The sequence below is a fragment of the Talpa occidentalis genome, unplaced genomic scaffold, assembly GCF_014898055.3.
Source record: "Talpa occidentalis isolate TD23 unplaced genomic scaffold, MPIMG_talOcc4v2.1 talOcc4.2, whole genome shotgun sequence".
Lineage (NCBI taxonomy): Eukaryota > Metazoa > Chordata > Mammalia > Eulipotyphla > Talpidae > Talpa > Talpa occidentalis.
The window spans coordinates 67,864,256-67,878,958 of NW_023602073.1; the positions used below are offsets into that span (position 1 = coordinate 67,864,256).

The 14,703-nt window shown below is 43.3% G+C and overlaps 1 protein-coding gene across 6 annotated transcripts in view; it reads right to left on the minus strand.

Moving 5' to 3' along the window:
- Positions 1-8,786: 8,786 nt before the first annotated feature.
- The window catches only part of ADGRF5 (adhesion G protein-coupled receptor F5), a 102,690-nt gene continuing 96,773 nt past the window's right edge, over positions 8,787-14,703 (minus strand). For 5 of the 6 annotated variants that reach the window (XM_054698855.1, XM_037519847.2, XM_037519844.2 and 2 more), the window contains 2 exons: positions 14,391-14,475; positions 8,787-12,378 (listed from right to left, as the gene is read on the minus strand). In XM_054698855.1, coding sequence (XP_054554830.1) covers positions 12,299-12,378; positions 14,391-14,475 — 165 coding nt within the window. In that variant the 3' untranslated portion in view covers positions 8,787-12,298. Of the gene's footprint in view, positions 12,379-12,974; positions 13,042-14,390; positions 14,476-14,703 lie in introns of all 6 variants that reach the window. The other variant, XM_037519845.2, reaches the window with a different exon arrangement.

Here is a 14,703-nt window from a genome sequence, read left to right on the forward strand (position 1 = left end):
ACTTCACTGTCAATTTCCTGTTTCAGTGACTGTCTTTCCCATAGACTGGAAGCCCCACAGGGCAGGTCCTCATTTCCCACGGGGTCCCATTGCTTACATGTACACCAGGTTGGCACATTGACCTCAGTAAACATGAATAAAGGAACCAATAACTGAATAAATAACCATGATATAAAAATTCTTATTTCTCTGGCAGGTAAGAGCTCTCCAATGAAACTCATACATCATGTATTTTAGAAACATATACTCAAAGATCCATTTTCATCAGATACAATAGTGTTGTCACTCTTTTAAAGCCTTGTGTGTTAAAGGGTTTCAAATTCAGTTTCCTTCTGGCAATAGGGCATCAAGACTTTTGCTTTTCTCCTCCTCTGATTCTAAGGAAAGAGCCTTAATAAATTTGATGAATATTTAGCCAGTATCTTCCATGTGTCCAGCTTTGTATGTACATCTGTGGGTTGGGTGAGGAGCCTTGCTCCAAAGCTTTCTCAGATCCTTCCAAGTTTGAAAGTATAGTTGTCATGCTATTTATATACAACATCATTATATCAACAAAGTATCAGATAGAAAAGAATTTTTAAGAAGTGTTTGGAACAAAAGAATTTTAAGGAAATGTTTTGAGAGGTACTCTCTTTCCAAAATTTCTAAGAAGAGAAAACCCAGCCAGGCAAGAAAATTCTATGTTAAATCAAGACAAAGGAAAACTGAGTTCCCAACCCCAGTCAACACCAGTCCCACAGAGCCCACTATACTGGTTACTAAAAACATGTTTCAAGTCTTCTGAACAGTGTGGGCTTTATGTTCCAAGGCTTCCTGGTACATGTTCGATGGCCATGTTGTTAAAACACATTGTTAAAGACAAGGTGTAAAGAAGAGACCTTTAATGTAAAGTTGTGGGGAGAGTTTGTGGCAGGTGCTAATGCTGTGTACAGATGATTTTTGTTGCTTGGTTTTCTTTACTATGAATATCATTTTGTGACATCTCACATTTTCGTGTGTTTCTGGATATGGGTAAAACAAATTTCCTGGGTTAGTTTTAATGTAAACGTATTTTTCTGAAATCTTCGAACAAATTTAATTCTTATCTTCAAGTTATGAATACCATTTAACAAAACCACTGCAAATCCTAGGGGTGGGGGATGCGCAATAGTGGGACAGGGTGGTAGTGACCTCTAATGATTATTCATAGGAAAGAAAAGGACAGAAAAGATCTGACATGGTGGCGGGGGGCGTGGACAGCCCAACAAACCATGTGCGTGTGTGTACACATGTGAGTAAAAGGGAGGCTAAAAGTAAGATGGACAAGACAATGAAGACAAGACCCATCTCTCCTCATCTTTATAATTTTACTAAGGGCTGGCCTGGAATCCCAAAATAAATTGAGACATGCCCTCATCTGGATCACAGCTTCCCTCAGGGCCTAGACAAATTTAGGACAATTTGACCCATGTGTGACTCAACAGCTCAATGGAAACCATCAGTAAGACTAAAAGATTTTTATCTAGTCAGGAGCATAAAGGGAGAACAGAGAAGTACAATCATGAGAAAGGTATGAGAAAGTGGGAGGCGGGCAACATTCAGATGATCAACCCCAAGCAAAAATGGTCCTCAATATCCAGGCTCCCTCGGTCTATTCTCAATAACAACATCTCCAAATCTTGGCTGGTCAAAAGAGTGCACAGAAAATAGCTTACAGTCTCCTGCTTCCCTTGCAGGTAATGGGATTGTGTGACCAAGTTCTAGTCAGTGGGGTGGAAGTAGAAATGTTGCATGACAGTTTAAAGAGCCTTGCTGCACTCACGGTTAGTCCTTTCTGTTTTAAAGGGGACAGGACTGATAAGGGGACTAGATGACCAGAAGGGGAGCTACTATGTGGGGCTCTGCAGTGACACAGGGAAGAGCAGAACACAAAGATGAAAGGTTCTGGGTCCTTGAGAATTATGTGGAGTCAAGCTCACCATACCACCAGTTATGAATACCATTTAGCAAAACCACTGCAAATCCTAGGGGTGGGGGACGTGCAATGGTGGATGGGGGGTGGTAGTGACCTCTAATGAGGTCACTATTTTATACTAGACTACCTATTTATACACTTTTATGTTCTAGAGAAATAAACATATGTTTTGTGACTGCTGTTTTAAATCTTTGTAGCTCAGGAAAACATCATCCTCCCTGATAGTTTTGCAAGGCTGGCAGATGACTCGGATTAAGGCAATCCTGACTCTGTGCACCACAATAAACACATGTTCTGATGGAGAAGAAGTTCTCAGTTTGGGGGGTGGGGATGGGAGGAAATAGCCTAGATTCGTACCTTCAGGCATGACTGGCATCAGTTTTCATGGAGAAGAAATAGGGTGCAGTTATCACCCATGTTCTAAGTCAGGCCTCTGCACCGGCACCTGGCCCTCTCAGTCTTCGGCTGTGTGACACTGTGCAAGTTATTAACCTCTCTGTTCTTATTTTACTCATCTATAAAACAAAGAGAAGGAAAATACTTCCTCTATCCAAAGGAGACAAAAGGCTCAAATGATGATGTAAGAATAAACAGATTAGGAGACACCAGCCACACAGTAAGAGCTCAACAGATGTCAGTACCCATAGTAATAAAGTGACCATCTTCATCAGAAGGTAACTTTCATTCCCTTTGTGGTATACCTCTCTGGGATTTTGTATGTTCAGGGTCCTCTCCCCTTGAGATTTTTGTTCTCTGTGACAGGGATGTCTAACATAAGGCAGAAGGTGTGAGAGAGATTCTGAGGGGCTATGAACACTATCCCCAGGCCTGTGACATTCTCCTTGCTGGGAAGTTGTCTTCCTCCTCATGCAAGGCCCGATCAGCCTGTCTCTCTGCCCCCAGGACAGCACGCTGGGCAGCTGGTGCTGTTTGCTTTCCTGGGGTCCTCTCTGCTCACACTTTGGGGGGCAGAGCCAGAAGCCTCCTCTCCCATGCATGTCCGGAGGCTAGACCAGAACCACACAGCAGCTGGCTGGCGTGTCAGGCAGCCCGGGACAGCTGCAGAAGCAATCTGGATAGAAAACGAGAATCCCAAAGTTTGTGAAGAGACCAAATGTACACGTCCATGAATAAGACCAATTAGTGGTTACCAGAGGCAAGGGGAAAGAGATAGCAGCAAATGAGGAGAAAAGGAGCAAGGGTCAGTTTTGGCCTCTTCTCCATGACTTTAATGTAATATATACTTGTTGATTCTTAATGATAAGCACCAGGAAATTATATACTGGTATATGTATTGTTTCAATAAAAATATAAAATTAAATTAAAAATAAAACAAACAAACAAACAACAACAAAAAAAAAAAACGAGAATCCCACCCCGTGGTGGTTTTCTACGGATGAGTCAGAAAAGGAAACAGGACCATCTGCTTCAGCCTTTTGAAACCTCGTTGATGGAATAAGTGTTTACATCCCATGAAACATGGAAGGTTCCCATTTTGCTTCCTCGAACAACCTCATTGGATCCCTGTTTGGAATGGGGGGAGTGAGGAGGGTGCAACCCTTTCATTTCTGGGACTGCTTTAATTTTGCACTTGATTCCACAAGTAAGATTCAGTCAGTGAGGGAAGAAAAAAAACTGAGGAGGGTGCAACCTGGGTTAGCATAGCTCCAAGATGTATCCTGCCTGCAACCCATCATGCACACAGAAACCACCTTCTAGAATGTTCGCTGTCCCCATTCCTGACGTCCATCCTTTCCCAACTTCCTTTTTCCCTGCAAGGATCCTAACATAAAGGTGTTAGGAGGTAGAGAGTGTTAGTGACTCTTTCATTCCTGCTTTTTCTCATTTGTAGACCTTCATTTCACCTTCACCTGATGTTCATGTGTCCTAAACTCTTGCACTTCTGCACACGTTGTCCTAAAGCTGTGCTCGCGCCGCCTTTGAGGTCCCACGGGAGAGACCCGGAGTAGACGCTTCCTGTCCTGACCACGAGGTGGCGATCAAGCCTCAGGAGAGCCGGGGCGCCGGGGCCCCGCGCCGAGGGCGGCTGTCACTCCCGAGCCGAGCCTCGGGCATTGCGTGGACAGAGGATGGTACCAATCAAAAGGGGTTCCCAAAAAGTCAGGGCCCAAAGCCATTCTTGGAGCCTGTTCCTGCACATGTTGCCTGTTGCTGTGACAGCAGCTTCCCGTGACTTGCCCAATCAGTTCCTGTTGATTTTCATGCTGAGAAAAAGCCTTTTTTTTTTTTTTCCTGGGGTCCTGGTTTTGTCCTGTTTTGTTCTTTTTTTTTTTCCTTTCCTTTTTTAAAATAGTCACCAGCATTTGGGACTTGGCTCTACATTAAAGAGTAAAAATCCTGAGGTGCAAAACGGATCTCGTACCCCTGCCCAGGGCCATTTGTGCAGAGGAAACATTGGTGAACTTTCAACTGTTATCTCAGGTTTACAGGTAAAAGGGAAAGAATGAATGTCTACAAATTCATAATAAGAAAAAATTTAGGGCCTTCCTGGTGGTGCAAGGGTTTAAGACGCAACCTATGAAGCTAACCGCAGCCACTGCAGCACGAGTTCGATCCCCGACTAAGGAGTTTCCCACATGACCCAGCAGACCTCTCCTGACTCGCCCGCTGTTCCCCTCAGCAGTGTATTTCAGTCAATCTGCCTGTTCTGCTCCCCACTCTCTCTCTGGTGAATCCTGTCACACACTTTCCCCCTCTCCCCGCACCTCTGGCCTGTACCCCAGCTCTTGTATATATAAAAATAAAATAAATCTTAAAAAAATAATTTTTTTTTAAGGTAAGATGACTGTGTTTAAATGTAGGATACCCACAGCAATAGTTTCTGGAGATAAATAACAGATAAATAACAGATAAATAACAGATAAATAACAGGGTTCTGACCCACGGTGGCCTTCATAATTGTGATAACAACACAGCAAGCTCATCCTCCAAGGAAGAAGGCTGACAGGGTTCCTAGACACTTCCTCTTCCTGGGGAAGACGGGAAGCAGGTTTTCTGGGACCAATACTCCATGCTTGCCAGCAGTCTCCAAGGAGAGTGCCCAACTGGAGGCTCTCTGTGCAGCTTGGAGGGGCAGTTTTATGGGAGAGAGGTATTTGGGGACTTAGGGATTTCTGTGCACCCCCACCACTGCCCCATATAGGCCAGTTCAGATTTTTCTACCCTGACAGGAGTGTTTGTCCATGGCTCATGTTCTGTAGTCCTGGGGTCCACTGCTGTAGCTTCTACATACAAGATACTGTTGAGTGGAGAATGGCCAAGGTCACCCAGCTGTGCTGCCAGAGTAAAATACACATTGGATTTTGAGCGCATAGTACAAAAAATTTAAAATGTACCACTCGTAACTTCCATCAGGCACATCTTCAAATGATAATGTGTTGCATGTATTGGGTTCAATAAAAGGTATTATTGAAATTAACTTTACCTGATTACTCCTTTTCCTATGGCTCCTAAAAAATTGAAAATAGATGTAATGTACATTTAGTTCTACTTGACAGTGCAGCTCTCAGGTTAAATTGTTCAAAGAAAGATGCATTCATTTGCATATAAAATGTTCATAGATAGCATGCTTTTCTTCCTATTTATATGAATAAAGAATAAAGTTCTTAAATCCAGGGGAGGGGAAAATCTTCAAAATATAATTTTACTATATTTTGTATATAGTACTATACTTTGTATATTTACTATAATTTGTATATTATTTTTTTTTTTTATAGAGGCATGCTTTATTTATTTGTTTGCTGGTTTTTGTTTGTTTGTTTGTTTATACATGCACTGGGTACAGTCAGAAGCGCGGGAGGGTGAGAGAATTCACCAGAGCCAGAGCGGGGAGCAGAGCAGGCAGAAGGTCCGAAGTACACTGCTGAGGGGAGCAGCGGGCGGCAGGAGAGGTCTGCACGCCATGTGGGACCCTCTCCGGTGGCCGGGGAGCAGCCGGGGATCGAACCGGCGCCACAGAGGCCGCGGGCAGCTTCGCAACCCAGCGCTCAACCGCTGCGCCACCGGGGAGGCCCTGTATATTATTTTAAAAAATCAATCTAAATAAACAGAAGGTTCCAGAAAAGCTTCTGTGACCCATGCCCACATATGCCAGCAGGGGACTAGTCCCATGAAATATCCATGGGTCTTCTGCTCTATGAAAACTTTCCTATCCTGGGCATGAATTACAGGCTGTCAGGGATGTGCCCAGCACAGGACAGATATTTTCACTTTATGTTTAAGGGGTTGGAGGTCAGATGGATAAAAGCTCAGAAGCCTGGCTGGCACCTGTGTTATTAGAGCTCTGATCTGTTAACCTAAATGTCAAGGGTTTTCTTAGCTTCTGGGGCCCACATCAGCCTGGGGAAGGTGGTCAGTTCCTGAGTAGGTGTGTCTGTCTCTTTTCATCTGGACCTTTCAGATATTTCCTAACAGTTCTCATTCCCTAAATTTCCACCCAGTTGGATGCCATTCCCTTGGGAAGGGTAACTTCTCTCATATTTGCTTATTCTGAATACAGAATAATACTGGATTTTTGCAGCACATGAGCTTTATTATCGATATGCTAGGGAGACCCTGCTAAGTGCAATTACCATATGGATAAAGAAACACTTATAGCTCACATATCTATAGCTAATGCCTGGTGCAGACTCTGCAAAGGTGTGTGGAACCTTAACTTTGTTTACTGTTTTTTTTTAATTTTTTTTTTATTTTAACATTTATCATTTTTTTACTTTGTTTAACTTTGTTTGTTTAAACAATCTGACAAAATATCTCATATAAAGCTCTTCCCTTGAGTGTGGGCTGAACTGTGGATATGATATCATTCTCATGAGTAAATTACATAATATGTCAAGGATAAAAGATTTTGCAAATGTCGTTAAGGTCCCCTATTATCTGACTTGGAGATTCCTGGGTGGGCCTCATCTAATCAGGTGAGTCCTTAAGAAGGGTAGAAGGTCGGAAAGCGAAGTGAGAGATTCAAGTCATCATAGAAGCACTTTGACCTTAAAGAAGCAAATGCCAGGCCTCTCTGGTGGCATAGCAGGTTGAGCGAGGCGCTGTGAAGCTGTCCGCAGCCTCTGCAGTGCAGGTTTGATTCCCCGCCAGCCAGGGAGATTCCCGCATGGTGCACCAGACCTCTCCTGTCACGCCTCTCCGCTGCTGCTCCCCTCAGCAGTGTATTTCGGCAGCCTGTTCTGCTCCCTGCTCTGTTTCTGGTGGATCCTCTCATCCTCCCAAGCCTCTGACCTGTACCCCAGCTCTTGTGTCAAAATAAATCCTTAAAAAAGAAAAAAGAAGCAAATACCCACTTTGTGGGGACCCCCGGGTGAAGGAGATAGCAGGACACACTTACAAGCTCAAAGTCTCGGACCTATAACTCCAGAGAATGGAATTGCCAACAACCAGTGGCCTTGGAGAAGGACCCAGCCTTTAGATGAGACCAAGACCCCAGGTGACAGTTTGAGTCCAGCCTATTGAGACCTGAGGAGAGGAGTACATGATGCTTGAGCTTCTGACCTACAGAAACAGCCACAGCAAGTAGATAACATGACTTGAAGCCTCTAAGTTACTCAGCAATAGAACATTAACCCAGGGATATGGAGCCACGTTGCGGAAGTATCCATCACAAACAGAACTCATGGGGCTCTGTTTTCAGCTGTTCATGAAAATCCCCACCAAGCCACATGCTAATATTAGAAGAGGCATTTGTTTGTTTCCCAGACAGTTAGATCTTGAAAGCTTTACTTCAAGGATGGCTGTTTAAACCTTCTGTAAGCTTCTGGGCTCCACATGTTGAGTGGGCGTGTGGGTTGTGTGAGAAAATTCATGAGTCTTCTCAGCCAACTGGGCTGAGCTGTGAGGTTCTGGCAGCTACCCCGCCACCACCACCACCACGATTCCTGGAGAATGGATGGGATCATCACTGTTTGGAGAATAGAGTTACATTCTTGTTGACAAGGGGATCCTGAAACAGCAGCAATAGCCTGTTGCAAAAGAGCGGACAATTTATGTAAAGACAGCTCTGGGTAGTCCCACTTCTAGCTTTCTCTTAAATAAGAAAACACCAGTTCTAAAAGCTATATGCACCTCTGTCCATTGCAGCATTATTCACAATAGCCAAGACAGGGATCCCACCTACGTGTCCATCAACCGATGACTGGACAAGGAAGTTGTGATTTCTGTACTCAGTGGACTACTACAGTTAGGACAACAAAAAGATGAAATCTTGGGCCTCCCTGGTGGCACAGGTGGTTGAGCGCTGCTCTGTGAAGCTGTCTGCAGCCTCTGCAGCGCTGGTTCGATCCTGGCCGGCCTGCAAGAATCCCACACGGTGCAGCAGACCTCTCCTGTCTCGCCCGCTGCTCCCCTCAGCAGTGTATTTCGTCAGTCTGCCTGTTCTGTTCCCCTCTCTGTCTTTGGTGAATCTTCTCACCCTCCTGCGCATCTGGCCTGTACCCTGGTTTTTGTATAATAAATAAATCTTTAAAAAAAAATTAAATCTTGCCATCTGCAGAAACATAGATGGAGCTTGGGATGATTATGCTGAGTGAAATAAGTCAGAAAGAAAGACAAATATAGGATGATTTCTCTCGTATGTGGAACATAAAGAAAGCAAATGATCAAACAAAACAAAAATTATTCTCTGACCACAAAATGGTGGCCACTGGTGGGGCAGGGAGGGGTGTGGAGGAACAGGTACTATGATCCGATGTTAGGTGAAGGGTTCTTAGAATTTTGGTGATGGAGGTGGTGTGGTATCACACATTTGAAAAGGTTACCAATGTTACCTTTATTAAAAAAAAAAAAAGAGCACGTCCTGAAATCTTTTTAAGTATTTTATTGTCATAAGCATGGAAAGGCAACATACTGCATGCTGGCATACTGCTGAGACACGATTTAAAATCCCAAGTGATCATTTTAGAAACCGATAGCACCTAATTTCAAAGCTAACATCTTTGAAATGACAAGACTATTTTCATTTACTCACAAAAATACATAAGAAAGATATATCCACTTTGTTTTGAATACTCTGGAAATCAGACTTCTGTTGGCCTGGGTCACCGTTTTCTCTTTGGAATGCAAAGCTGAGTTGGTGTCGCCATCCCATGCCACAAATAAAAGGCATCCCGCCGACGGGGTATTTCTGTGATCACTCTCATTTTCTTTCATCTTCGCAAAGGACTGTGACTTTCTGTTCACTCACCTCAAAATCAGTGCCCATCCCACCTGGCCTTCTGTGTCTTCTCATTTCTATACTCTTCTTCATATTCATGAAGCATTTTTTTTTTTTTAAACCTTCTAACACAAAGCTCTCTGAGATTTTCTACATAAACCAATTTAGGCTAGTGTTTAACTTTTGGCCTGAACAACCTACATCTTGCAAAGTTCACTGGACATTAGTGACCTCTTTTTGCAGATAAACAAAAAGCAACAGGGAGGGAGGTGGCAGACATTGGGCTCATTCAGGACCTGATATGTTTCACCAGACTTACAATATTTTCAGAGAATATTTCTGTAATGTATTTTAATTGCTCATTCATGAGTGGTTCAACCTCATCAACTCTGAAGCACTAAAACAGATCCTTTTGCAAGAAATGGATTTAATAGAAGGGCATGCATGCAAGACAGTGTTGGTTCAGAAAACTGAGTTTTACAATGAGAGCTTTCCGGAACCCGGAGCTTTCCGGAAGCATGAGGCACTTTACAAGTGAAGCAGACCACACCGCGGAGCCATGTTTTTTCCTGCCTCCTCTCCCCTTAGGAATGTACTACCAGATGCCTGGTAATCACTGCTGATTGCAAACTGAGGGCCTCAGGGCCAAGCAGGCCCACGGTATAATTTATGGATTCGTGGACTGTCCTTTTTAACAGTTTTGAATCCTACTGCTTATTTTAGGATATACTCAGCAAAGAGCAGGGGCTGAATTGTGTGTCACACAGTTGGGCAGAAAACCAGTATTTTTCATTTTCTAGAATTTGGACACAGCACTGTGGCATGAAAGGTGGGACATATGTTCATGTCTCTGTGTGTGTGTGTGTGTTATGTAAGGGTTTATGCCTCAGTTAATGCGTGTGACAGAGGGACAGATCCACCTCCTGTGGCCCTCTGGTGAAGCTTCCTGCATTATAGCAACCAACACAATGACTCCTAAGGGATCCCTAGGGAAGTGGGTGGAAGTTCGTGGTTTCTTGTCCCATTGTAATTGTGAATATGAGAACCACACCTTCTCCTGAGTGCCTTGCTTTCCTTGGCAGATGGTGTCAAGAGGACCAAGTTAAAATTCTGCCACAATACCCTGATTTAACTACAGGAACCAAATCAGTCAAAGCCATTTTTTTTCTCTGACACTTAATTTTTCTCTCCCCCACCGCCTTCCCATATCTACTCCTGATTCAACAAATCCTCCAACCTAGTCTCTGGCTCTGTCTTCTCAGTACTGAACTCCACCCAAAGTCCTTCAGACCTAGAGGATTTTATAACCTAGCAATGATTTCTTTTAGGAACTTTATGAGCTATCCATTTGGGATAACAATGTGTGTTTTCAGGCAAACATAGGCTCTCTCCATCATTTGAGAATAGGAAGAAATAAAGTTCATTTACTTGAAACATCATTAGGGCTTCCATCTGCCTCACCTCCCCTTCCCCGTGAAGAAAAGAGAGGCAGAAGGACAGCTCAAAATTACAAATAAAAGGAAGGGATTTTAGAAAGTTAATATATTAGAAGGACACTTTTGAATCTTAATAAGTGGTTGAGTTTCAGCCGCTCTTGTCCAGTCTTCCTGGTGACTGGGCCCCATTTGTGTTCTCACCCCTTAAAGAGACCATAGAGCCCGCATTTCCAGAGTAACCCTATATTTTTATTCTGTCTTATTTTCTCCTTGGGATCAGACATTGATTTGGAATCTGTGATTGCTGCAGCTACAGCACATGATTAGCTTTAATATGGATGCAATTTTAATAAATATTTGTATTTTCATGAAATGTACACACACACACACACACACACAATTCACAACCAATTCAAATCCTTGGGGAAAAAGCTGCACCCTCCGTTCATCAAGGTAATATCATTCGGTGCATAGACTAGCCAGCTGTAAAACGTTTTTCTGGAAGATTCCCAAATGGTTGGAATAAACACCGATTCGATCACACAAAATTCTTAATGCATGTCGGTCTGGGGAATTGAGGACTGAAAGAACTAACACAAAGAGAGCCACACAACACACCAAGTCCTCCATGCCTACACTAACAACAATGATAATATACAATGCTATGAGATTATTAAAATCTATTCTATAATGCACAGAGAAGTACCTGGTTAAAGTTGTTAAATAACAATATAAGACAGTTGGAGTCTGTTTTCAGTGCAAAATATCAATTTGGCAATTCATGGATATAAAAATAGATACTTTTTGCTTTCAAATTGTGGAGCAAACTGAAATGTGAATCTTTTCTGATCAATGATAAAAATGAATCCAGCTGCTTGATGTAGTGGACAGGATAGAGTTATCACACTTCCTTTGCACGCTCACTCACTTAGCTCAGACCTCAGCATACCAAGGTAAATGCGTGTGTCCTGTCTCAGGAGAGCCGTGTCTCTGCCCGGCGTCTGTCGTACATATTGTTACCCACTTGAAAGCATCCTGAGGATGTAACTTCCTTTCTATTTCCCCTGTTGCTTTCCCCCACTTCTCACGTAGTGAAGACCAGGATGACACAAATCTTTCCCTGAAGCTCACTTTCAGGTTTCATTCTTGAGCCACTTTTTAATCCTCAGTATTGCAGGGTCTCTGCAATTAGATTAGATCATTAACATGGAAACCCTAAAATGGGGCCCTTAAAGCTGTTGATCTCTACTTTTTCCTTTTTCTTCATGTTTTCTTCCTTCCCCCATCCCTCTCTTCATTTTTTCCTTCCTTCCCTCCCTCTATCCGTTTAGGCTTTCTAGACTTTACTGAAGCATTTCTAGGTTCTAGCCTTTTATTTATTATTTTAATCAAAGCTTATCTTTGTGCCCAACATGTGAAAAATGAAAGTGTCACTTTGAAATTGTATTTTACAATATAGACAGAGAAGTTGGGCCTTGGAGTACATGAGCGTCATTTAAATACTATACACATTTGCTGTCACACAAGGATGGAGGTGGGACAGCAAAATAAAAGAAACAATTACTCTTAGTCTGTCTTTACAAAAGGAAGCCTCTTCCCTCACGAAAAGTCTTTTCAGCATCTGCTCCCAGGAGCCTGCAGAGAAAACATTTTGCCCATGGCTTTGAAAGGATCTCTTTTTCAGAACATCCATCGTTCCCAAGAAGTCACGTGGGTTGGGCCTTCCTGTTCTTAGTTGAGCAAGGAGTAAGCACTGGATGTGTTTTCCAGGGATGAGCTGGTGGTTTCAGGGGTGGAAACATTGTATGTTCCTGAAAAACAGGGCAGCAGCTTAGCCTAAAAGATACTCTTGGGGATGTAAACCTCTTGACAGGTGGGATGGGGAAGGTTCAGTCCAGGAGTCAGGTAGCTCGGCCATGCCTGCCCTCCCCCCGGACGCGGAAGCGCCGACAAGCACTAGCTTTTCACATAATCATCCCAGCAGCCAAACTTCTACTATGGCCACGGAGGCCACTGCTGGCCACATGCCAACATGCCTGTGCCTCTCCACATGCCGCCGCATGCATGCACGTGCCTGGAACATCACACGAAGGAACTTGCCTAGACCCTTAGCTTGGGGTGATGGGGAAACTCTTGAGAGGAACTGGAAGGTAATGAGGGGAGGGGGAAGAGGAAAAAAAAAAGAGAAAATTATGGGAGAAGAGAAGGCAGGTCCAAAAGAGAAGCAGAAATCTTGGAGTGCCAACAAGCACTAGCTGGAGAGCAGCAGGAGGTGCAGCTGGAGTAACCACAGGGCTGGGGCGGGGGTGGGGAGGGAGGGCTGTGTCAGCAGGAGGCAGGGACTGAGCCAGAGGTGGGGGTGCGGACTGTGAGTTTGGCAGAAGAAGGGACTCAGTGCCCACCCTACCATCAGATTGACGAACTGCTACAGCTAACAAGGTTGCCATCATTGCCCAGGGGGCCCTTTGGGGCTGCTGACAACATAAACCAAAGTTACAGTGACCATGGAACCCTCCAGTAGGCCAATGTGCAGCTGTATTAATGACCCGGAAAGGCTATTGAGTGGCAACGACCAGGCTCTGGGGTGCTGCTACCTTGGGAACAGAGCTCTAACTCCTCGACCAGGGCAACATTTTGTTGGCCTAACACATCACCCAATTCTGACTCTAGAAAATCACTCATAGACTTCTCACTTGGATAAAAATGGCCTACAGGCTCCTGTGACTGAGTAAGTGTTCTAATGCCTCTTGAAAATGTGCTCATTTCACAACAGATCCAGTCAGTGGCTTTCAAAATCAAAGTGTTTTTCCAGTTTCATGAGTAGTGCATTAAACTGAAGCTGAAAACATTAAGTGCTCTGAAGTTTTATCAGTTAATGGGCATTCTCAAAATTTTCTTTTGTAGGGAAAACCTTAGTCTGAGCTATGGACACATTTCTAGATACTTCATTTATGAAATCTTTTAGTTTCAAGAAGCTGGAAGGAATTCTGGTATCTGTTTTCCTGGAGCGCTGGTGACATGAAACAGGGGTTTCAATTTCTGAAACAAGGGTTTCAGAATAGCTGAGACCCATTGTCCAAAGCCAGTAATATTATTCATTTTAATACGTTCAAGGTGGAAATTTGAATTGTGCATGCTCCTAATAGAAATGTTAACTTGGGTGGTCTCTCATATATGTATGGAGTTTGATGATAAAAATCAACGTGAAAAACAAGCTCACTCCAAAAAAATGAAAGAAAATAAAAGGTTGGGGGAGGGAGACCCATGGCATGGGATCCTATTGTGGCATTTTCTAAATATATTCCTTGTTGGTGGTGATGGCGGATTCACTGGAGTAATAACACCTGAAGAGAGGAAAATCCTGTACTTCTAAAATACAAGCAAGGATGTAAACCAACATTATCTCAATAAAATATTAAATGTGTGTGTGTGTGTATTCTTTGTTGCACCTGACTGAAGAACACGATCTTATTCCTGCTTAACATGACTAGAAAAACTCTATTTGACAAGGTCGGCAATTTACATTTTTATAGCTGATACACCATGACAGACAGTTCTCTAAAGTTTGTCTCGATTTCCCAATCTTATTTTTCACGTTGAATATATTATGATCAGTTAAGCCGCCCACTGAAGGCAAATGACCTCTCTAACAGCTTCCTGGTGGTTTGGGAAAAGACAAATTCTTATATTTAACCTCTGGACCAAATGAGGCTGCCACAGGTAAATGACAAGAGGTGAGGAGTGGGAAATATAGGTGTGAGACACTCCCTCTGGGCAAATGTGTTGGGGGTTAACATGGGAGCATCTAAAGGTCGTTACATACCTGTTTTACCAAACAAATTGTTAAATCTTCTTGATATTGGGGAACTCATAGAAAATACAGGTGTAGATGAACCTAGGGATGTTGACTAGAAAAGAGACAAAAAGAAAATTATGTGTAAATGTGTTTGACCTTGGTCTTGTTTTCATCTCTAGAAGGATTAGTTTGCTGCCCTCTAGTGGTCACTGCCTGCATGTCTCCTCCCACCTCTTCAAAGAGAGAGCCAGGGTAAAGGAACATGAATTCACTTCAAGCAAAGCCATCAGGAGAGCCACCTTGAAACACTGTAATCTCATCATCAGTTTTAGGAAAATAA